We start from the raw sequence: 25,370 nt of genomic DNA, 5'->3' as shown, positions 1-25,370 counted from the left end.
GGTCATTTTGATGATAGCCATTCTGAGAGCTGTGAGGTGATACCTCATTATGGTAGCCTATGTATAATTTTAAAACTAGAATTTGTATACTAGCAAACTTATCAAGCTGGCCAATTCCTGAGGGGTTTTTTCTTTCCTCTTGTAAAGTGGACTAATAGCGTGATTGCAATCTTACAACAAAGAGGTATTTTGAGGATTAATTAGAATGGAATGAAGTGTCTGCACCAATTTCAATACTGGCATGTGTATTTTTAAAGAATTAACATCATTTTAGTAATCTGCTTATATTTAGTCACTCAATAAACATGTTCCCAGTTGTATGTTGTGCAATTTTGTGTAGACTAAATCAGAAGATTTATGACGACAGTAACAAACAATTTATTTCTAACAGTGCAGTAATTGTACTAGTACTATTAATGTGAACACCCAATAAAATATTAAATAGCACCTTAAAACATGAGAAATTTTAGGTCCAAGTACAAACTTAACAACCGTGACATAGATTTATCTATGCTCGTCTTCTTTGGGATGAATTTTTATTCAATATCTGATCAACTTCAAGCCAATTAAGAGAAAACTTGAAGACCAAATTAGGGCAGAATCTTCTCAGAGTTGAGAGCACCTCTCTATGTCTATTAAACATACAACAGTATTTTATAATGTATTATTTGTACAGGAAGGGAGTTGAACACAATTTCTCAGAAACAGGGATACATCAGTAGATTTATCTAAGTGGGAAAACCTCACCTCACCTCACCTCATTGCCTACTTCAGGATTTAGAGGGAGTAAATCTGCACAGCTGCTTGACTACCGAGTGTCCTGGTTAAATAGCTGAAGCAGGTGATGCAACTCTAGTAGTAAGAAAAGTTGTCTTATCTTAAAGAATGTGGCAGATAACTTTCATAATTTTGTCTTTAAAGGCTAAGAAGAAGCTTCAATACCATTGTTTCTCTTACTATTTAGAAACTGCTGTGGGGAAGAAAATCCTCCATAATCATAAGGTCCCATGATCATTACTGAACAGCTCACTTAAGCATATTACAATGATGATCAAAGATTCAAATTACATTAAAAAGAGAAAAATATTCAGTTATCCAGAAAAACAATATTATTCCAATTAGCAGAACTTAAATTATGCCTTTAAAAACACTTTTCCTTTAAAGGAAATAGACATTTTTAGTAAGCAGAGCAATTAGACAAAGTCAGAAAATTGATAAAGGGCGAATGTTCTCATATTTTTTAATAGAAAAAAAAAGGTTTACCTTAGTGAGCTTAGCATTGATAACTGGAAAGGTATTAAATCACTTTCCGTTTCCCAACCTTGCAATACTTTCTTACTACCAAGCACGTAGAAAAAATATTTCCCCTGAAAGTAATACATTCGTCTTCTCTCTTTCATCCTGCTCATCCTTCAGGTCATTTTCTCCCAGAAAAGACCTCCACGCCCACCTCCACAAGTTGAGTTAGGCAACACCCGAATGTGCTCTAAACTTTCCCCCTCTGACTTGGAGTTCACCCTCCACCCCCAACTAATCTGTTAATTCTCTAAATACATGGACTATGGACTTTTAATTACGGTAGCCTTGATCTGGCATAGGCAAGGTATCAGTGACTGTTTGTCGAATTAACAAAGAATGAAAAAAGAAATCACCAATCTTGTTTTGTGCGACGTCTTCATCATTCAAGCAAGCAAGGAAGGAAACTTTTCACTGCCTACGGTGAGCTCCCATGACAGCTGCCTCAATATGAACCCCACTAACCAGGCCTGTGGTCAGAAATACAGTTAGAGATATCATAAATCACCAAAAGACTACCTGAGGATCAGGCTACTGGCACTAAAACAAATTGAGAGTACGTTCACCAACTTTGTACTTCTCCCCAGCTCTCTCTTCCTATACACATGTCCTCTCCTCTCTTCAACCTTGCCCAAGATCAGTTTTATAAGTGCTGCTAGAAAGTAGGCAGATCTCTACATAAATATTATCAGCCCACTGCTTGTTTTCACCAGTATAGCTCATTTAATTTTTAAAAACTTTTCCCCTCTGTGTATCCTTTTAGTGCAGATATTCCTTAAGCCAATATAAACTACGAATTTTTTTCTGCATATAGCTTTTCACATGTAGGGATTAGTTGACAGTCAGATGAAAATAAGAATGAGTGCTGAGGAAGACTACCGCTTTTCCAGGATTGGTCTTCACCATGCCCTGCCAATCACCCTTTCAGTGTCACCAGTGGTACCTGTGCCTACTTAGATTATTGACCTCTACAATAAAACCTTGCCACTCCTCCCTTAAAATTACCTAGAAAAACATTAAGTCAAAGAGGTTCTGGAGACCAACATTTTCTTAATAATAGAGAATTTTAAAAAGTGAAGTGTACTTCTGTTTTATTTTAGCAAGATTTTTCATTCTTGTCCACATTAAATTTTCATGATAATTTACTGATCTATTTCTTACCTATGGTTAATTTTAGATGTATAAAAAGTTAACAGAGAAATATGAGTGATTGTCAGTTTGTCTTCCCTTCTTCCACCCTTTGCATCGAGCTATCTACCATTGGGAGACAAAAGGGAGAGTAAGGCATGATCCTTATCTTTCCAGAACTGACATTCTAGTGGCATTGCCAAATGCAAACAGAAAAAACCATAAGACAAGCAAATGTGTTGTATATGACTAGAAAAGCAGGTAGTTCTATTTAAAATCTCAAATAAGTGACTTTTTCAAAGGGTATGAAATTAATTTATTAAATTTGCAGTCCTCCCTTCTGTTTAGGTTAAATTTCAAATTTCTGAATAGTTTTTGGCCAGTAAATGAAACGTGTTCTTTATTGGTATAATTGAAATAACTTCAATTTTTACTCAAACTGCTTTTTTGAAAAGTAAAACAAAGTTTATTGATTTTAGGTATATAAGATACGAATTCTTCAATCATGTTGGAATGCTAAAACATTTTTAGATTACTGCATGGGAAATGTTTTTGTCAGTTTCTAGATTGCTCAAATGATAGCTATTGGGCATCATTTCAGATTAGGAGAAGGGTTCTTTAAAGCTTCTCAGAAGTCAGAAGGAGCTTCGGACTAGGCTTAAATCTCACTGCAAATCTCTGGATTTCAGTACAGCATTTATACCCAAAATACTACCCTAATAGTCCAAAATTATATGCAGGCTCCTGACTTTGGCACACATTTTTGGTTCAAGGTCACTCTTAAAACATTGGTTCAAGTCCATTTTTATAGCCTTTTTATTTGGACCAAAAACGGAGTGGAAGCTTGGTTTTTGTTCTTCACTACACCAAAGATAGATTCCCTAGGCAATAGCTCCCTAGTTTCCATTTAGAAATTTAAATGTTTTACCCAAATCAGGGATGAGAGTAGGGAGGGTAGTGGGAGTGGAGGGTATACTCTGCTGTCAGATAAGTTTGGGAAACCATATATAGTCTTCTCCTAGAGTTTTGCAATTCATACGAGTGTAGTATAGGCTTGGAGAATTTTCTGCTCTGAAAAAAACTTGTTCAGCTTTATTTAACCTAATATTTTCCAATGAGCCACAGAAACTGTGCTGCAGGAAACACCATTACTATCTCAAAGGACACTAGTGTTCTAAGAAACAAAGTTTGTAATTGCTGCTGTAAGAAAAATCTGAGGCAGGCTGAGGTGATTCTGAATATGATCTCAAATCATTTTCTCAGCATTATCTACAACTACATGTGAAGTTCCAATAGGCAGATGAAATGGAAAATATTACAGTAGCTTTTAATGGAACGTGATAAATATGCTATTTAAGGATGTTGAAATATGCCTCCTTTCTCCTTTCTCATATTAATCAGAAAAATAAACTCAGTTTCAGAATAGTCTGGATAAATAAGCAAAGATTATTATAGCTAAAAGCACAAATTTTCAAACCTCCTATATGAGTAACATATGCAATAATCTATTATCATTTCAACCCCTCTGTACACTATTTTGTTTTTGTTTTTGTTTGTTTCCATCTCAGAAATCCTTCCTCTACGATATTGTCAATCCATTGCATTCAATTTCCTTTATTCCGTAAGGGCATCAAAAAGTTAGTGGAATATTGTACATCAACTACTTCAGTTTTTTAAAAAATTTAGTAGAGCTGTATTTTATGAGAATCTTTTGTATTTAAGTCCTCCCTAAACTTAAAATACAAAATTCATTAATTTTTATATAAGGTCCTTTTTTCCTTTCCTCTCTCACCTTTTTCTCTCCTGTTCACAGACAAAAGATATTTTCTTCCTTTTTATTCTTAGGACACTAGCCAATGGCCCTATCAAGTACTTGTGGCCACACCAGTAGAAGTGATTACATTCTTCTGCAGGAAAGTTGAATGGAACAACTGAAGAATCTCTAGAGACAATTCTCCCCAATATACATTAAACTTTTTTTCTCTGAGAAGGATGTTGTCTGCCTAAAAGGCAAGTTCTACTTGGACATGGATATTGGATAATTCTCCTCTCTCCTTCCCCACCCTAATCCCTTTGTCTTTATATATTACTACACAAACCCAACTAGCTGAATAACTTTAATGACGTTTTCTTTGTTAGTAAATTTGGTATGGCTTCTCTATCTAAGTCAGGTGCAGATATCATCTCAAATACAGATGCGAATCTTGGTCAAGCAACAGTCAAATGTTCAGTGATTCTTTAATGTGGTTTTCAGAACCATGTGAAAGGCAGACAATTTTATTTTCCAACCTATTTTGCTTGCAGAAAGATTGGATATGAACCAGGAGGACATTATGTTAAGTGAAATAGGCTAGATACAGAAAGGCAAATACTACATGATACAACTTACAGGAAGAATCTAAAATATTAGTTTTAAAGATGTTAAAATAAAATAAAAATTACTTTTCTCTTATGGAAGCAGAGTAGAATAATGGTTGCTAGGCTGGAGGGTGGGGGAAACAAGGAGATATTAGTCAAAGGGTACTAAGTTTCAGTTTTGCAAGGTGAATAAATCCAAGAGATATACTGTACAGTGTAGTGTCCATAGTTTGCAATATTGTATACTTAAATATTTTCTAAGATGATAGGCTTTATGTTAAGTACTTTTATCACAAATAATAATAATGATAATTAATAAAAAAGCACAGGAGGAAACTTTTGGAAGTGATGGATACGTTTATGGCATAGAATATAGTGATGTATTCTTATCTCTGAATTCATCAAGTTGTATACATTAAATAAGTACAGCTTTTTATATGTCAATCATACCTCAATAAATTTTTTAAAGAAAGATTGGATATGGTTTAGGAAAAGGAGGAATTCATATGGAAGCTCTTTTCATTTAATATTGATTTTTCTCAGTATTCCTTAGATAGACACAATTCCTGCCTCTTCTTCTATGTGCCATATGTGAAATTAAAACATAGAAAAATATTGTATTCCAGTAGTGATGAAAAAGAAGTTACTCTGCTACCATAAATTCTTTGATACAGACAAAGAAAGCTGGCATCGTTAGAAGAGAAAGAAAGCTTTGCCTTAATCCCCAATTTACAAAGGGAACAAACTGCTAGGTTCGTAGCCTTTCACTAATCTGGATAGACCCTCTAGGCTTAGGGTTTCTTCCCTGTTGGATTTTCTAGACTGGAGTTTGTCTCTTTAAATCACTGCTTTCGTGAGGTGGTCATAGGAGGTGAAACTCTAATTTGGGGGCATCTGGGTTCATAATCATAAGTGGCTCATTTAAGTGCCTTGTAAGCTGGCATTGATGCCTGTTCTCCAGGTTCCCTGCTGCAGCACCCCTTGAAAGTGTCAGAAGAGAATCAGACCTGCCTGTCATTTTGAAACTGTGGCACCAGACCTATTTTTTCCCAGCAATGAACTCATTCACGGAAGATGCCTTCTTAAATAGTAGCTGCAGAGCTGTCATCACGTGCATTTCCAAGCCAGTTCACCAAATGTTGGAGCCACTAAGATTTGTCAGAAAGGTCGAATGGACCCAGAAGAATTTCCTTGATGCATAATTCAGAGATTCATTCCTGATAAGCCCATTTCCAAATCCCCCAGGGTAGAGGTTAACTCAGGAGCCCTCTAAAGGTTCCAAAACATTCCCAGGACACCCGAGGGAATCCTGCTGAATTAGAAGCCTTGTCTCATTAAGTAGTGGTTTTCAGCCTTAGCTGCCCGTTAGACTCACTGGAGAGCTTTAAACAAACACTGATGCCTGGGTCCTTCCTGCCTTCGGAAGATTCTGATTAAACTGATCTGTGGTTTCCCCAGTAATCTAATGTGATCCCCTCAGGCTCAGCTTTGGAGCCAGCCATGTCAGAATTATCTGGGGAGCTTTTAAAATTCCTGATGCCCAGGCTGCACCCCAAATACATTTAATGAGAATCTTTGTGGGTGGAACCTGGTATCAGTATTTTTTAAAGTTTCGCAGCTGATTACAATATTTAGCCAAGGCTGAGAAATAGAAAAGTCTAGTAAAGGAACCCCTTCCATATATCTAAAAGCTGGCTTCTTGCATCCTCTTCAATTCACTTGGGTCTCTGAAAGCTCTAAAACTATAGGCTGAAGAGTTGTAATACAACTAAGTCACAAGGCTAAATACATGATCAGATGCTCTGGATTAATATAGAAATGAAAGCGATGTCCAGTTCAGATGACAATTAACAAAATAAATAAGAGATGCACCTGTGGCAATAAGTTGTTACTAGCACTTAATAAGTGCCAGGCACTGGTGTTAGCCTAAAAAAAGAGGAAGACCATAAAATGAAAAATTATTCTTAACATTAAAGTTTTCAAAGAATAGCTAATATTTCCAAATCTAGCTATTTCCAAATTGCTAGTATTTCCAAATCTTCCATAATTTACAGCCTTCACGACTTAAAGGAGAGTAAGGTCACCAGTTCTACAGGATTCCATTTTGTCAGTAATTCTACGATTTTGGTTCAGTTCCATAGATATGTTCCTCTTTGTCTATTGTTTTTAGAGATGTGGTTGTCATGATTTTCTGATTTTTTATTTTGATGGTGTGAATTATTGTTCTTTTTTTGATAACTTGCTAAGAACTCTTTGGAGAATAAGCAAGTTTGCTGTCTTTGTATTTAGAGGTGATATGCGTATTTGTTAGCTACTAGGAGAGATTCTTGTTGAGCAGGAGCTTATCCAAAGAATTGTTGACAATTGAGTCACTGAAGATTTTGTGGTCAAATCAGATCCAACAGCAGTGTGTTTATTTGCTTTTTGCCAATTGCTAGGCCATATCCAGTCACAGTCTAACAATCCAAAAGACAATATTGCCAAATCATTGGCCAGTTTTCAGAATGGCTAACCCTTTTCTTGCTATGGAACTTACAATGCTTAATAATAACAAGTGAGGCATACTTTTTCTTGAATCAATGGCTTATGGCAATTAAGGATTTCCTCTGAAAAGGAATGGGAACCACAAAACTTTTTAGTAATTGGATGCCGAAAGCAAGAAAATCATCCTGAGGGACTGAGTTTTCAGAGTCCACATCTGTCTCTCAGGGCAGTTGTTGGTTGCCCAGTGCACTGCTGCTGTCTCTCACTCACCACCTCGACTTCCAGCTTAAACAGCAGTGTTATTTGTATCAGGTGAGGAGTGATTGCCTCTGTCTGCTGATGGGTTGCCTGGTCCAATTATCTAAATTCACCCTCTGGCCTTAGTCCCCAAGGGGAAACTCTGGCAACAGCAGTGGAAGTATTGACCATCCATTGCCAGTCCTTTCATGATATTATTAATGTTCTCCTCTGCAGAGAATGTGGATATTTATTTCATTTTGAAGGGGCATTTTATGCTTTTATTATTCTTTTTACTAGTTCAGGTTAAGTTCTAGTTTCATCGCTTAGAAACCTACTAAAAGGCTAAATGTGGTGCCACCAGAGAACAAGTTGAGAGGAGAGGCTTTCTTGCCTCCGGGGTAAGAATAGCGTGCGATCTCAGGACCCGTTCTCCAGTGATAGCTTTTCTCCCCTCCAGAGTCAGAAATGCAGTTCAGCATCTCTTGGCCTCTTATGAATTCCTACTTTTACATAGTCAGGTCTTGCTTATATGGCTACTAATACAAGTCTTGTTTCTGTTGGGTTACTTGGTGCATTTTTTCTGACATTGACTCAGTCTTATCTAGATTTAAAATATTTCACAAGACAACACTATACTTAAGACTGAAGTGAGACCCTTACAACCCAGGGTAGCTCAAGTAATTTTTTAATTCCCTAAAGATGTGAGACATGAGCCATCATATCCACCTCCTTATCACTCCTGTTCTCTTCCTCTAGGCCCTCCATTCGCCTGCCCCAGCCCAACACCTTCTGGAAGGAGAATTATACACCCAGGTTTTTCACCTCACCTACCTACTCCAGTCCATTATCTTAGCAATATCTTATAAGCCACATTCCTATGAGGGAGCAGTGCTTCTGCTGGTAAAGTAAGCAGTCCTTCAAGGTCCATTAACATCTTCAGGTCACTTTCCTTTTCATTCAAAGTAAAGCCATGAGAATGGACTGGGGGCTTTCGTATGGTAAGCCAGAGAAAAACTGTTTCAGGTAGCTGTCATCTAACTTTTCATGCAGATTTTATCATCTAAGATATTTAAATCTATACCATCTTAAAAGGCCTCCAAAGAAGGATGTTTAACAACCAGTGAATGGATTTAAGGCATCAGAACACCGAAAATGAAATTCAAAGTTTAATTTTAACCTTTACCACTTTCTGACCTCTGCGGAGTTTCAGTTTAGTAGACAATCCAATTACCTTTTACTGTCTCATCTTAATGAAAATAGGAAGGAAACATCTTTTGTTCATTTGTTCATTAATTCAATTAAGGATTGAGGAATGTAAACAATCTACAAGTTTTATAATTTCAATATTTTTGTTTTCTTTGACTTTTTAAAATTCTGTTGAGCACTTTCTTTGTACCTAGATTTCTTTGTACCTGGATACAGTAGCTTCAGCGTCACATGTGACAATTTGCATGTTTTATGTATGAGGCATTCAATTTTAAAATTGAATAATAGGAAATGACTATCAGAATTCTGTTCTATGTTATACTCCATATATTTTTCAATGGAGTGCCTTAGGATTTCCTATAGACAACAGTGATTAGCCCCTCTTTATGGAGAAGCCTGACAGGCTTCTTCAATAGGATAGCAGCACAACTTGACAACAATTTTGGAGTTACTGAAATGATCCCTATCTAAGTTTCCCTTTCCAGGAGAATTTATCATATCAAGAAAGTATATAGACTAGGTATACAGTCTATGGAAAAGCTTATAGAAGTGAAGATTATTTATATATTTTATATCATGTCTTTTAGTATATCGGTATTGTGACATTCTAATTTATAATGATATAAAATGACTTTCCTTCCTTCCTTCCTTCCTTCCTTCCTTCTCTCCTTCCTTCTTTCCTTCCTCCCTCTTTCTTCCTTTCTTTTTTTACTGTAGAATTAGAGTTAGAATAGAAATTGTCTACCAAATTGGCTTTATGGTTACTCAAGGTCAGTGCTAAATTGTGTTTCAAACTATAAAAAACTTCAGCATTTTGTGTATGCTTTAAAATACCTGAGTTTCATGGTTTCAAGAAATTTTAATATAAAATAAAACGTATATATCTGAATGCATTCCAATCGTAGATATTCTAATTGATCCCAAATAATTATGAATATTATTCACTTTCACTGGATTTTACATCTAATTTTTCATTACTTGGTAAAAGCATTCAAAAGGAATTAGCATATGGAAGAATTCTATAGTGTTTAGGTTCAGTAACCTTATTATTACAATTTGAAATTAGTTCTGACAGCTCAACTTATCTTTGAGATGACATTCACTTTCATCTCATTCAATGTTTACGGTAATTATATGAGTACTTAGATTGTTCACATTTATGTTATATATTCTGAGGTTTAGGATAAAATAGACTGTAAGAACTAGAAGGTATATTGGAGATCATCTGTAGATAAAAAAATGAGAATTGGAAAAAGTAAGAAATTGTTCCAAAGTCATTCATAGGCGGGGATTGGACCTATCTGTCATAATTTCCACCTGGGCTCTGTTTTCTCCACCAAGTTCTGTTATCCATTATAAATCTCAATAACTTTTAAATAAATTTATTTATTGAGGTCAGCCAAATTCTGTTGCTCACAGAGAAGTAGCTCTCCACAAAACTTTCCTCCAAGTAGTTATTTCCTTACCTAAACTTCAGGATAATCAGAACAATATTCTAGAACTAGCACATTAACATTATTAATGGAGGTAATAATAAAACCATACTGTTAGCAATCCATTTAAATGGCCTTAACATTCTATATCAATTACAGTCTAAAAAGTGGATTCTCTCATTTTCATATTGGAAACGTAATTCCCCATATTCCCATACTGGTTCATTGGTTTGGAAGCCTAAAAGCCATTTATTAAACAAGCAGCAAAAGTTTTAAATATTCACTATAATCCTAGCACTGTGCTAGGCAAATGTTTACACCATCACCCCATGCATTCTTTTTCAATTGACTTTAACATACATAATATTATAAAATGATATGATAATGACATTGTTCAAGTACTAGTTATACAAACAAAATTTCCTTCCACTCAGGGATTTTAAATTCTTAATGTATATGTTCAGGTATATATTGATATTTTACCCCATAAAACTTAATACTTTTGAAATTGGTTATTAATCATAACTGCTAAATGATAAATCCAATCCTGACATATCAACATGAAAAGAATAACTGATTCTTGAGGAAAATGTAATTATTTACATTTAAATCATGGAATTAACATCTCTTCCAACTCACTTTTATTTCCTCCTTCACATTCACATTTCTCTTAAGGTACCATGGAACTATTATGGCACAGAATATTTAGATAAAGAAAGTGTTAGAAGGAACCTATTTTTGTGCCTAGGTAAATGATTAAGCAATCAAATCCAAGCTCTTTATGTTATGAACAGATGAGGATACCACAGATTCCCTTCTGTTTTAAAACTATACACAATTGCACAAGTCACTGAATGCATGTTTTCAGTATTTCGCACCATGGAAATATTTTTTCAAGGGAAATCAAATTATTTTTAAAAATTATCTGTTCCTCAAACTAATGGTAAGTCATTTTTGGTGAGCATTTACTGAGTACTCTATTAGAGTTCCTAATGACTTTTGCTAGAAGACAATAAATCACATTTCAGTATGAATAATAGCATTTACATTTTGCTTAACATATGAGCATTTTGAGCTTAGGACATGGAGAATATATTTTCAAATCGGCTTGAGTGATCAGCTCCAACTATAGTATTAGTAGATTTGCCCTACTCCAGGAGATAGTTTTAGGAACATAGTTTAACTATCCCGATTTAGAGCCAATAGAAAGTTACATTTAATTTTTTTTTCAAAAAAAAAAGGAAACGGAGAAAACATGTCACTTGAAAATTGATCCTTTCACAGATTAAGGTTCATAAGCTGTGCTGTAAATAAAAAACATTACTTACTGTAATTATTCTTCATCTCTTGGGTCCCTTTGACTTTGCCTCGTTTATCAATCCTCAGATACCACTGTGTTCGACAGAAGAGTCTTCTCACTCTTATATCCCCTCCTTCCATGTAATCATAACTTCTTGTATGTCGCTCAGGGCTGGAACAGTTCACATTTGTAGCCATTTGCTCTGGAGTCATGTCATTGCAAGCTAAAGATATAGTGCCCACTAGACAGATAATGTGGAAGCATGATCTGTAGAGCAAACTTGGCAGGATCCATGTCAGTATCCATTTGTGCATTATAGTATAGTGCCCCGGGTGTTCATGAATAACATAATGAAAATTAAATCTTGAGTTGGTTGTTGTTCCTAGGTCATTGACCTCGTCCTATCTGTGAACTGTAGATTGATTTAAGAAAGAGTAGTTGCACTCTCCAAGTTGTTAGCCTTATCCTTTTAGTTCCTGATAACAATATAGAATTCCTCCTTAAATAACTCTCTGTCAGTATATCCTTATAAAAACAGGTTGTAATAAGCTCAGTTGCTGCGTTGCTGTTTGCTACTTGACTTCTGTTTGCAATGAGAGATTAAGAATGGGGAGGGAGGAGAGAGAGGAAGATGAAAAATTATATGTATAAATTTCAGTGTGTAAATACTATTATAACATACTGTGTAATTCATACTGTGAAGGTACATTTAAAACAGCTTTCACAGAGGATGTCAATGTCTTTACCACTCTGTATGTAGATTTACAAAAGTTATGCATTAGTAGAGACAAATCAGAATATGATTGTACCATTCATTCCAGTTCGTACTTGGTAAGAAATATCCTGCAATTAGAGCTGTTGATTTAAATTAAGTTCTAAAATTACTATTAACAAAATATAAATGCTTTTCCCTAGGTTTCTTTATTATATTCTTTTACGTCTGTGGTTTGTCAGTTATTTTCTCCTGAGCTGCCCACATTTCTCAAGTTAAATGTCAGGATTGCTCTGGAGAATTTCAACCTTATCTTTATGTAAGTTCTACAGCAGAATTACTATAGATAATCTCACAGCTCAAAAATCTGGTAACTTTACTTTTCCCCTCAGTACTAAAACCAGAAAAAGAGATAAACTACTAACAAATATTCAGCATTATTTTTAAAGACAAATAACAGTCACTTACTTGTTCTGTTGATAACAGCTGGATACACAAGAATTCCATGTCTGTTGTCTGCCCTGTGCAACTTGAGCCTCTCTACTGTAGCTACAAACTATTTCTCAGCTGAGAAATTCTCCAGCAGAATCATAATTGTTTCCATAAATCAACAGGCAAGAGGATTTTCTCTGTGTATGTGAGCGCGTGTGAGCTTGTGTGTGTGTGTGTGGAGCCTTTTATTCAGGGCTTTTCGATAAATACCTTTGCTGACCTCATTGGAAGCAATTAAAACTTAACCAGTGAGCTGTTAGTTGAATACAACAGCGAGAATAAAGGAGGCTTGTATAGTACTCATTCAATGGTCATGAGAGGGAGCTATGAACATGGTTTATGCTCAGACCTACAACTGGGTACCTACTTTGTAGAAACAAATCTCTGACTCTAAAGCAGTTAGAAAGGGAAAGGGAATTTTTTTAGATTGTCTTATAACATAGACGTTGTATATAAGTTGAAAATATTCCTTGGAACATGTATGTAAAAGGGATTTTTTTAACTTAAAATCTTTTACATAGCTTTATGATGCATGCATTTCTACTATTACTCCTTTGTGTTCAGAATGTTAGAATGAAACTACTAATGTGTATTAATTCACATCTTACTGTCTTCAGGAACTATATAGCTGAGTTAAGGGTATATCTCTTCATACAGAGATATTTCTGCATTGCATATGAGTATAATTTTATATCTTATGTTACTAGACTGAAAGTAAGAATAACAACATTCTTATTTGAGTTGGACCACTAATTACCAGTATGGCCTGGGCAAGTCACCTGACGTTTCTGAATCTCAGCTGCTACATTTGTAAAATTAGTCTAGATGATTCTATTGTGCCTTGTAGTTTTAAAATTCTGTGACTTGTTACTTACACTAACTACTAAGATAAGGACGAGGATACATACTTTTAAAATTATTATTCTTAAAAATTAAAAAAAATTATATGGTTTTATATTGGTTATCAATGTTTGACTCTTGCCCTTAATAAGAACATTAATGCAATAAATAAATGTTAATTTAGGGATGGAATTTTAAGAGGTATAGCTCATGTAAATAAGAGAATGCTACTTTGCTTTCCAACATGAGTTATTCTCCCCTTTATTTCCTGTTCTAACGTGTATATAGTAGCGTTCTAGTGTTTTATTAGATATTTGCTGCAAAATAATTGGATTGTTAATCTAAAACAATAATTAGGAATACATATTAAAATTCTCTTTCCCATATTAATACCCCCAACACACACATACACACACACACACACACACACACACACACACACACAAACACTGCACTTGAAATGCACGACTTTACCACCAGGTGGTGCATGTAGACCAAATAGGAAAACAAAATTAAGTACGTTCAGTTGTATTGTAATTTATGTGATTTCCCTTTGTGTCTATGCTTTTGGAGAACAGAATCAATAGCACAGCATAGTTTAAACATATTCAGTTATTCTTTAGGCACCAAATATGACATTTCTAAGTTTATTAGAGCAGAAGAGGATGGCCCTTCCTTAATTGCCTTTGTTGAAAGCTAGATAGCTACAAAATATTCCATCATTTATTTCTCTAAAAAGGGGGGAAAGAAAGAAAAGAAAAAAAAAGAAAGTATGATGCTACTGTGATCTGAATCATACCTCCATTAGTTTTGTAGGCAACAATACTGAGCAGGGTCAGAACTCCTGGGACTTGGATATTTCTTCTAAAGAAATGAAAATTATTAACAGTTAGTTCACATGTAAAGATATTCAAGAGCTCCTAAATTCATGTGTTCCAAATTGACCCTACAGATTTTATACTAAGAAATCAATAGAACAGAGGTCAAAAATTGCTAATTAAATATTCAAGACTTAAATTTAAAAATGGATTGTCTTAAAAGGACTGAGAAAATATTTGAAGAGAATATAGTTGAAGACTTTCCTAACATGGGAGAGGAAATAGTAAATCAAGTCCAGGAAGCACTGAGAGTCCCATTCAGGATAAATCCAAGGAGAAACAAACCAAGACACATATTAATCAAACTATCAAAAATTAAATACAAAGAAAAAATATTAAAAGCATCAAGGGAAAAATAACATGCAAGGGAACCCCCATAAGGTTAACAGCTGATCTTACAGGAGAAACTCTGCAAGCCAGAAGGGACTGGCAGGACATATTTAAAGTGATGAAAGGGAAAAACCTACAACCAAGATTACTCTACCCAGCAAGGATCTCATTCAGATTCAAGGGAGAAATTAAAACCTGTACAGAAAAGCAAAAGCTAAGAGAATTCAGCATCACCAAACCAGCTCTACAACAAATGCTGAAGGAACTTCTCTAGGCAGGAAACACACGAGAAAGAAAAGACCTACAATAACAAACCCCAAACAATTAAGAAAATGGTATTAGGAACATACATAGTGATAACTACCTTAAATGTAAATGGATTAAATGCTGCAACCAAAAGTCATAGACTGGCTGAATGGATACAAAAACAAGACGTATATATATGCTGTCTACAAGAGACCCACTTCAGACCTAGACACACATACAGACTGAAAGTGAGGGATGGAAAAAGATATTCCATGCAAATGGAAATCAAACGAAAGCTGGAGTAGCAATTCTCACATCAGACAAAATAGACTTTAAAACAAATACTATTATAAGAGACAAAGAAGGACACAACATAATGATCAAGGGATCAATCCAAAATAAGATATAACAATTGTAAACATTTTTGCAGCCAACATAGGAGCATCTCAATACATAAGGCAAATGCTAACAGCCATAAACGTGGAAATCGACAGTAACACATTCATAGTAGGGGACTTTAACACCGCACTTGCACCAATGCACAGGTCATCCAAAATGAAAATAAATAAGGAAACACAGGCTTTAAATGATACATTAAACAAGATGGGCTTAATTGATATTTATAGGACACTCCATCCAAAAACAACAGAATACACTTTCTTCTCAAGTGCTCATGGAACATTCTCCAGTATAGATCATATCTTGGGTCACAAATCAAGCCTTGGTAAATTTAAGAAAATTGAAATCATATCAAGTATCATTTCCAACCACAATGCTATAAGACTAGATATCAATTACAGGGGAAAATCTGTAAAAAATACAAACACATGGAGGCTAAACAATACACTACTTAATAACCAAGCGATCACTGAAGAAATCAAACAGGAAATCAAAAAATACCTAGAAACAAATGATGATGAAAACACGACGACCCAAAACCTATGGGATGCAGCAAAAGCAGTTATAAGAGGGAAGTTTATACCAATACAATCCTGCCTTAAGAAGCAAGAAACATCTCAAATAAACAACCTAAACTTACACCTAAAACAATTAGAGAAAGAAGAACAAAAACACCCCAAAGTTAGCAGAAGGAAAGAAATCATAACGATCAGATCAGAAATAAATGAAAAAGAAATGAAGAAAACGATAGCAAAGATCAATAAAACTAAAAGCTGGTTCTTTGAGAAGATAAACAAAATTGATAAACCATTAGCCAGACTCATCAAGAAAAAAAGGGAGAAGACTCAAATCAATAGAGTTAGAAATGAAAAAGGAGAAGTAACAACTGACACTGCAGAAATACAAACGATCTTGAGAGATAACTACAAGCAACTCTATGCCAATAAAATGGACAACCTGGAAGAAATGGACAAATTCTTAGAAATGCACAACCTGCCAAGACTGAATCAGGAAGAAATAGAAAATATGAACAGACCAATCACAAGCACTGAAATTGAAAGTGTGATTAAAAATCTTCCAGCAAACAAAAACCCAGGACTAGAGGACTTCACAGGCGAATTCTATCAAACATTTAGAGAAGAGCTAACACCTATCCTTCTCAAACTCTTCCAATATATAGCAGAGGAAGGAACACTCCCAAACTCATTCTATGAGGCCACCATCACTCTGATACCAAAACCAGACAAAGATGTCACAAAGAAAGAAAACTACAGGCCAATATCACTGGTGAACATAGATGCAAAAATCCTCAACAAAATACTAGCAAACAGAATCCAACAGCACGTTAAAAGGATCATACTCCATGATCAAGTGGAGTTTATTCCAGGAATGCAAGGATTCTTCAATATACACAAATCAATCAATGTGATACACCATATTAACAAATTGAAAGAGAAAAACCATATGATCATCTCAATAGATGCAGAGAAAGCTTTCAACAAAATTCACTACCCATTTATGATAAAAACCCTCCAGAAAGTAGGCATAGAGGGAACTTACCTCAACATAATAAAGGCCATATATGACAAACCCACAGCCAACATCGTCCTCAATGGTGAAAAACTGAAAGCATTTCCACTAAGATCAGGAACAAGTCAAGGTTGCCCACTCTCACCACTCTTATTCAACATAGTTTTGGAAGTTTCAGCCACAGCAATCAGAGAAGAAAAAGGAATCCAAATCAGAAAAGAAGAAGTAAAGCTGTCACTGTTTGCAGATGACATGATACTATACATAGAGAATCCTAAAGATGCTACCAGAAAACTACTAGAGCTAATAAATGAATTTGGTTAAGTAGCAGGATACAAAATTAATGCACAGAAATCTCTTGCATTCCTATACACTAATGATGAAAAATCTGAAAGAGAAATGAGGGAAACACTCCCATTTACCATTGCAGCAAAAAGAGTAAAATATCTAGGAATAGACCCACCTAAGGAGACAAAAGACTTGTATGCAGAAAATTATAAGACACTGATGAAAGAAATTAAAGATGATAGAAACGGATGGAGAGGTATACCATGTTCTTGAATTGGAAGAATCAACATTGTGAAAATGAGTATACTACCCAAAGCAATCTACAGATTCAATGCAATCCCTATCAAACTACCAATGGCACTTTTCACAGAACTGGAGTGAAAAATTTCACAGTTTGTATGGAAACACAAGAGACCCTGAATAGCCAAAGCAATCTTGAGAAAGGAAAACAGAGCTGGAGGAATCAGGCTGCCTGACTATAGACTATACTACAAAGCTACAGTAATCAAGACTGTATGGTACTGGCACAAAAACAGAAATATAGATCAATGGAACAGGATAGAAAGCCCAGAGGTAAACCCACATACCTATGGTCACCTTATCTTTGATAAAGGTGGCAAGAATACACAGTGGAGAAAAGACAGTCTCTTCAGTAAGTGGTGCTGGGAAAACTGGACAGCTACATGTAAAGGAATGAAATTAGAACACTCCCTAACACCATACACAAAAATAAGCTCAAAATGGATCAAAGACCTAAATGTAAGGCCAGACACTATCCCTTAGAGGAAAACATAGGCAGAACACTGTATGACATATATCACAGGAAGATCCTTTTTGACCCACCTCCTAGAGAAATGGAAATAAAAACAAGAATAAACAAATGGGACCTAATGAAACTTAAAAGCTTTTACACAGCAAAGGAAACCATAATAAACAAGACCAAAAGACAACCCTCAGAATGGGAGAAAATATTTGCAAATGAAGCAACTGACAAAGGATTAATCTCAAAAATTTACAAGCAGCTCATGCAGCTCAATATCAAAAAAACCAAACAACCCAATCCAAAAATGGGCAGAAGACCTAAATAGACATTTCTGCCGAGAAGATATACAGTTTGCCAACAAACACATGAAAGGATGCTCAACATCATTAATCATTAGAGAAATGCAAATCAAAACTACAATGAGATATCATCTCACACCAGTCAGAATGGCCATCATCAAAAAAATCTCCAAACAATAAATGCTGGAGAGGGTGTGGAAAAAAGGGAACACTCTTGCACTGTTGGTGGGAATGTAGATTGATAGAGCCACTATGGAGAACAGTATGGAGTTTCCTTAAAAAACTAAAAATAGAACTACCATACGACCCAGCAATCCCACTACTGGGCATATACCCTGAGAAAACAATAATTCAAAAAGAGTCATGTACCACAATGTTCATTGCAGCTCTATTTACAATAGCCAGGACATGGACACAACCTAAGTGTCCATCAACAGATGAATAGATAAAGAAGATGTGGCACACGTATACAATGGAATATTACTCAGCCATAAAAAGAAACGAAATTGAGTTATTTGTAGTGAGGCAGATGGACCTAGAGGCTGTCAAACAGACTGAAGTAAGTCAGAAAGAAGAAAACAAATACCATATGCTAACGCATATTTATGGAATCTAAAAAACAACAACACAAAATGGTTCTGAAGAACCTAGGGGCAAGATAGGAATAAAGATGTAGACGTAGAGAAGGGACTAGAGGACATGGGGAAGAGGAAGGGTAAGCTGGGACAAAGTGAGAGAGTGGCATGGACATATATACACTACCAAATGTAAAATAGATAGCTAGTGGGAAGCAGCCACATAGCACAGGGAGATCAGCTCAGTGCTTTGTGTCCACCTAGAGGGGTTGGATAGGGAGAGTGGGAGGGAGACACAAGAGGGAGGAGATATGGGGATATATGTATATGTAAAGGTGATTCACTTTGTTATACAGCAGGAAGTAACACCATTTTAAAGTAATTGTACTCCAATAAAGATGTTAAAAAAATACAATAAAAATTTAAAAAAGAGAAGTCCACAGTCTAATTAGGGAAAGAAAACATGAAAAGTAAATCACAATAAATTTATAATTCAAGACAATAATAGAAAGATTATCAAAAGCCTGCAAAAAGTGATCTCTTCAAAGAATTAGGGAATAACTGTTAGGACAGTTTAGAGAAGTACAGCTGGTAAGTAGGCTGGGAAGAGAATATTCTAGTTCATGCAATATTACAAGTGCAAGTAATGAGATACATGAACAGAGTAAAATTTTTACTAAAGAGAATAATTTAAGAAAGAGGTTGGGGAGAGTCTAGAAGGAACGCAGGCAAGAGAATGAAGGGTTCAAATCTTTCAGGACCATAAATAACAAGCCAGATCATCTCACCTCAACTGGGAAACAATTAGGAGCTATGAAGTATTTTGGAAATGGATAGTAATAGGTTCATTTATCTTGTGATGGTATAAAGAATGGTTTGGGGAGCAGAATACTAGCATGGAGACAAATCAAGAAGCTATTACAGTGTGCAATGATAACTTCCAGAATCAACAGATTGGCAGTGGGAAGAGAAAGAAAAGCTGTTTTGAAGCCAGTAATTTCATTTACTAAGAAAGAAGAAGAAAAAGGGGGAGTCAAAGATGATCCTAAGGCTCTTTTGAGTTGAGAGATGATAGAGCTCTTTAGATGCCAGCTTTGGAAAGCCATTTTAGAGGAAATTATGAATACAGTTTTAAAAAAATATTCAGTCATACCTATGCCTATAGTTTACACATAAAGTCTGGAGTTTAAGAGAAAAAAAAAACAAAAAACTCTGCTAAATTCCCTGAAAAGAACTGAAACATAAAAGTGCCTTTGAGAGGCATCCCAGAGAAGGTAGAGTCCATAGAACAGGCAGCATAGAGAAAAGTCTATTTGGGAAGCCAAGCTCTACATTTCTGGTAACTCCACAGCACACAGCAGAAGCAGCAAAGCTCCAAAGAGTAAAGCCTGCCCATGTGTCTAAACAGACTGGCTCATAAGCCACCCTCATAAAGATTTCCCGTGTTTTAAAAGAAATCTGGAAGAGCAGAGAACTCAGACCTGAAGGAACTGTGTGAGCAGAGTCAGTGAACACCCAGAAGTAACCAGAGTAGACAAATGACTCAACAACCAGAAGCCCTTGGCTTGGCCCTGAATAAGACCCTTGAATTCTATCTCATCCTGAAGCAGAAGAGGGGAGCCCAAGAATAATTGACATAAGTTTTCCACTAACTGGGGGTGGGAGGTAAGGGGCGTTGAAATTCTCAAAGTTGAAGCTAGGTTGATTTATAAACGTAAAGTTATATGTTATCCTTTGCATATTTGAGATTGTGGTCCAAGATTTATTTCCACTACATTCCCACCACTATCACCACACTATGGATTTATCTTCATCTTTTCTTCTGTCAGTCCCATTTCATAAATTCAGTCTCAACTTTGAATCATGCCATACAACCAACATTTCTCATTTCCTTGACTCATTCACTTAACAAATATTTATCAAATACCTACTGGGTGCCAGATGTTGTCTTGGACTTTTGGAGATACAATGGTGAGTATTCTAGAAGTGGTCTTTTCATTTAAAGAGTATGCATCCCAGTGGAAGAACATAAACGCACTGATCTTTGGCATGTGTGTGTGGCAGAGGCAGGGTGGGTGTGGATGGGATACAAAGAAGGTATTCAAGAAGGTAGGAGGCAGAGAGGTAAATGGGTAGAGGGACCTACTTTAAGTAAGAAAGGCCCACCTGAGAAGGTAAATTTTGAGATGCCTGGAACAAGACTGACCTTGCTGTGTTCCAAGAACTGAAAGAAGGCCAGTATTAATGAAGTACATGAGCAATGGGAAAAGGAGTGAGAGATTAGTGAAAGTGGAAAAGTAGACAGGAGCCAGATCATAAAGAACTTTGAAGGTCATGGTAATAGGAGTTCGGGTTTATTCTAAGTGTAATAGGAGGCTGGAGTACAGGCGTGTCTACTTATAGACCTGGTCGAAGACAATAGTTTAAACTCTGGAGTAAAATCCCGAAAGTAATTGAGCAAGCCTGGGGTTCCTATAAATCTTCATTTATGCAAACTTTGTGCTTACTCTTGTGCCCTAACATTTAAAAACTAACTGTATATAAGATACAGAGTTTGAGTCATATGCTCAAAATTGTGGTGTGCCTGTGACTCAACTATATAAATATCTCAGTTTACAAATGTATCTAGACTCTTTGTGTCTCTGAGTCTATAAAAATTTGTTTTATTTCATTTTATGTTTATAAAAAGTTATCTAAAATGCTAATCTAGAATTCAAGCTCTTGAAATTATGTTTTTAACTTACTAAACAACTTTGGACCTGGAGCAAGATCTCGAGAGTCACTAGCTCTTCTTTTTTCTGTATAATGAAGTTACATTATATAATTTACTCTTGATTGCCTTGACACCCTTTAAATTAATGCTTAACTTTAGCAAAGACTCAGTCTCCTTGATTCAGGGCAATACATTAGTGCCTGTTTTTGACAGCCTAGTGCCACTCTAACAGTTGGAAATTGTTATAATGGCTATGGAGAGAGTTTTGCTTCACCCCTAGGAAAACATTATAAAAAACAACAAATACTCTATGCAGTCAGGGTTATTACATTCTTTGCTTTAAATTGTCATTCTTTGGTTCCATATTCATTGCCTACATAGCAAAATGAGGAGTAAAACTAGCAATTTTTTTAATGTCATGGATGTCAGTGTGTTAATTACAAAATTGTTTTAATTTTTCATTCATTAGCTTTAAAACCATGACTTTTCAGCACTAGATAAAACTTTTCAAAAGTGGAAGAAGGAGGTAGAATAGAGATAATTATGGTAGTAAAGAAGAAGAAAGTTATGGAGTCCAACATCCTTAGTATAAAGATACATTCACAGAAAGCCAGGCATCTGGTAAAATATAGGTCCATGTAAAACTGGCAGCTAACAAAATATCTCATGCATAAGAGAAAGGAGGTTCATACTCCTCCCTGGCTTTCTTTTCAAACTAAACCTTCTTGCTATCTTTAAATATTACTCATATTTTCCCTTCAATTGTATTTAATATTAACTCAGTTATAATGAGTTCTCCCGCTAATCAATTCCAAAAATTATCAATTCTACCACCACAATTTCTTCAACACCTGTTTCTTCCTATCGGTTGTTACCTTCACATCCTAAGTCAAGTAATTATTATCTTTCATGTCAGTTCTATCCTAACCCATCTCCTTTCATCTCTTCTCTCCAACCTCCAATCCATTTTATGTGTTGCTATCAAGTTAATCTTCCTAAAGCACGGTTGTAATCATGTTATTTTTCTGCTCAAAAGTATTCAGTAACACCTCCATTTTTCCTGAATAAAATTCTAGTCTTCTTTTTCTAACATGGGAACTTCTGTTCCAACATCCTCTGTGATGATCAACACTTCCAGAACACCTGTCTCACTAGATTTAGGGTAACGGGAGATTCACCTGCTCCTCACGTCTCTTGGTAGGGAAGGGAACTAACAGAGAAGAAATCCTCCTCACAAATTGTCTCTCTGCTTCTCCCTCTCCCTACTTTCTCTGCCTCCACTCTTCTCTCTTTCTTTCTTCTCTCTTATATCTTCAGTCTGGTGAGGAACCCAAGAGTCATGTAAGCAATTATCAGATATTTCCTTTGAAATTTTACATATTGAGTTTTCAATGATGCAATAAAATCTTTGTCCCTTGATGAACTCAGCTACTTGCTTCAAATCAACATTTACGGCGTATTTAGGTAGTACGCAATATGATAGAGATATACTGTTCGGTAAGATAAGCAAGGTCCCTGACTTCATGGAGCTTAAATCATGGAGGAGGGGACAGATTATGAACATATAAAAGAATTCTGATTATATTGCAGGAGGAAATAAATAGGTACTATGGTAACAAATAACTTGAGGGAGAAGGGAGGAGAAGGGATGGTTTAAATCTGGTCACAAAAGACCTTTCTGAGGAGGTGACACTTAAGCTGAGATCTGAAGGATAAGAAGAAATCAGAAGTGGAAGTAATGTATTCCAGGCAAAGGTAACAGGGAAAACAAAGGCTCTGAGGTGAAAATGAGGTGTGTTCCAGAAACTAAGTGACAGTATGACTGGAACAGGGTTAACAAGGGGAAAGTTAGGTGATTTGAAAGCAACGTGTGTAGGATCTTGATATCAGCAATGGGGACTTTGGATCTGATCCTAAGTATCATGGGTAATAATCAATGAGTAACGTGATCATCCTGAAAACTTTGTGAGAATGGTTTGGAGGATGGCAAAAGTTGAAGTAAGGAGACCAGTTAGGAGGCTGTGGCTATAATCCACTTTGCAGATGATGATTCCTTAGACTAGGATCATGGCAGGGAGAGGGAAAGAAGCAGGTAGAGAAATTTTGGAGACAAATCTTGGTGATAGATTCAATGTGAAAGACAAGGAGGAGTCAAGGTTAAATTCCAGATGTCTGACATTTGTTAACAGGATAAATGGTGGTGTCATTTGTAGAGATAAGAAAGACTGGAAGAAGACCAGTATTGGAGGGGAAAATCAGGCGGTTGGAAAGTTTAGGTGAGAGAAATGCTATAACCCAAAAAACCTACTCATTCTGGATCAGAGGGATCTGGACCTGTTACTCCCTTAAAATGAGAACCAGTAAGCATCTTGCAAATCAGTTAACACAAAGTGTGGAATTAGAATCTCTTTTTAAGGTACTCTGGTGCAAAAAGAAAACTCTTCTCATAGCAGTATTAAGTATGTATTTTGACAAAAATGTTAAATGAGGGCTATCCTTCCTCATTTCCCTAATTTAAAATATTTCTGACAACCAGAATATCAAAGACCCCAGTATTATAACACATGAAATTATCAGAAGGCAAGCTATGTTATGAGACCTTATTATAAAAGCCTAAAGGAGTTTTATTTTTTGGTTACAGCCATAAATGGGTTTCAAAGTTGTCCAAATATAGGTTAATGTACAGTTCAGTCAATTCTTGTGACACTGAGAAAGAAGTTTTTAACTAACAATGTTGGCAATTTAAAAAGAAATCAATACTTAATACTCTCTCTGAGTATTTTACCTAAAAGAAAATTGCTTTTATATTCTAGAGGAATGTTGTAGTAGAGTAGTTCATATCAGCATATAATGCCACGGTGAACTATACAACAACAAAAATATCAGAAACTAAACTTTCATATATCTAATGCCAAGAGAAATTAGTGAAGTTTAAAAAAAAAAGACAGTTAATCAGTCATTTGATAGTAGCCAGAAGAAAAACAAAAGACTGCCTGATTTTTTTCTAATAGAATTTTTTGGCTGCATAAGAGTGTAGCTTTGATTTCCTAGCCTAAGAAGCTTGGAGGACTCCCCTGGTTGTGCAGTGGTTAAGGATCTGCCTGCCAATGCAGGGTACACGGGTTCGAGCCCTGGTCCAGGAAGATCCCACATGCCGTGGAGCATCTAAGCCCATGTACCACAACTACTGAGCCTGTGTGCTGCAACTACTGAAGCCCACACGCCTAGAGCCTGTGCTCCGCAACAAAGAGTAGCCCCGGCTCACTGCAGCTAGAGAAAAGCCAGTGCACAGCAATGAAGACCCGATGCAGCCAAAAATAAATAAATAAATTTATATATAAAAGAAAAAAGCTTGGAAGTTGGAAGCGTAGTTTCATGAGTTTAGAGAATTGCTGAATTAGTAAAAATCAAAAAGTATATTTTAAAAGAAGTACTGTTTATTAATGCCAAGAACTATATGTGTAATAAATCAAACTGTCACCTGGCTTAATTGAATCAATAAGAAAAATATGGAAATAGCTTATTAACTTATTTGCAAATGTGAATGTGAAAGTACTGAAAGATGTTTGAAAGTTGCTTTCTCTCTTAAATATTTTTAAATCTCCCCTGACAACTGATTTATCCTACTAATTTGTACTATCTTGGAAATATCTGCAAAGCAGAAAGATAAACTTCAATGCAAACTCAATTTGAATGGTAACAAATTCTGAATTAAGGGACCCCAAATGAATGAAGTTCTACTATATTTTAAATTATTCGAAGGATAATAGGATAGCGTTCACTTTATTATTTTTGCCTTGGATAAATAAAATTAAAGAGAATAACACTAGTTCTTAGTATAATGAAAGGGGCGATTAAAG

The 25,370-nt window shown here is 35.7% G+C and overlaps 2 protein-coding genes across 2 annotated transcripts in view; one reads left to right on the top strand and one right to left on the bottom strand.

The window, feature by feature from the left end:
- The window catches only part of FGF7 (fibroblast growth factor 7), a 62,074-nt gene extending 50,046 nt beyond the window's left edge, over positions 1–12,028 (bottom strand). The window contains exon 1 of the mRNA XM_065871530.1: positions 11,474–12,028. Coding sequence (XP_065727602.1) covers positions 11,474–11,759 — 286 coding nt within the window. The 5' untranslated portion in view covers positions 11,760–12,028. The remainder of the gene's footprint in view (positions 1–11,473) is intronic.
- FAM227B (family with sequence similarity 227 member B) overlaps positions 1–25,370 on the top strand; it is a 247,538-nt gene that overhangs the window by 129,040 nt on the left and 93,128 nt on the right. The gene's annotated exons all lie outside the window — the stretch shown is intronic.

This window comes from Phocoena phocoena, chromosome 2, assembly GCF_963924675.1.
Source record: "Phocoena phocoena chromosome 2, mPhoPho1.1, whole genome shotgun sequence".
In the NCBI taxonomy this organism is placed as follows: domain Eukaryota; kingdom Metazoa; phylum Chordata; class Mammalia; order Artiodactyla; family Phocoenidae; genus Phocoena; species Phocoena phocoena.
The sequence above is the reverse complement of the archived record's forward strand: the minus strand, read 5'-3'. Positions and strand labels throughout refer to the sequence as shown.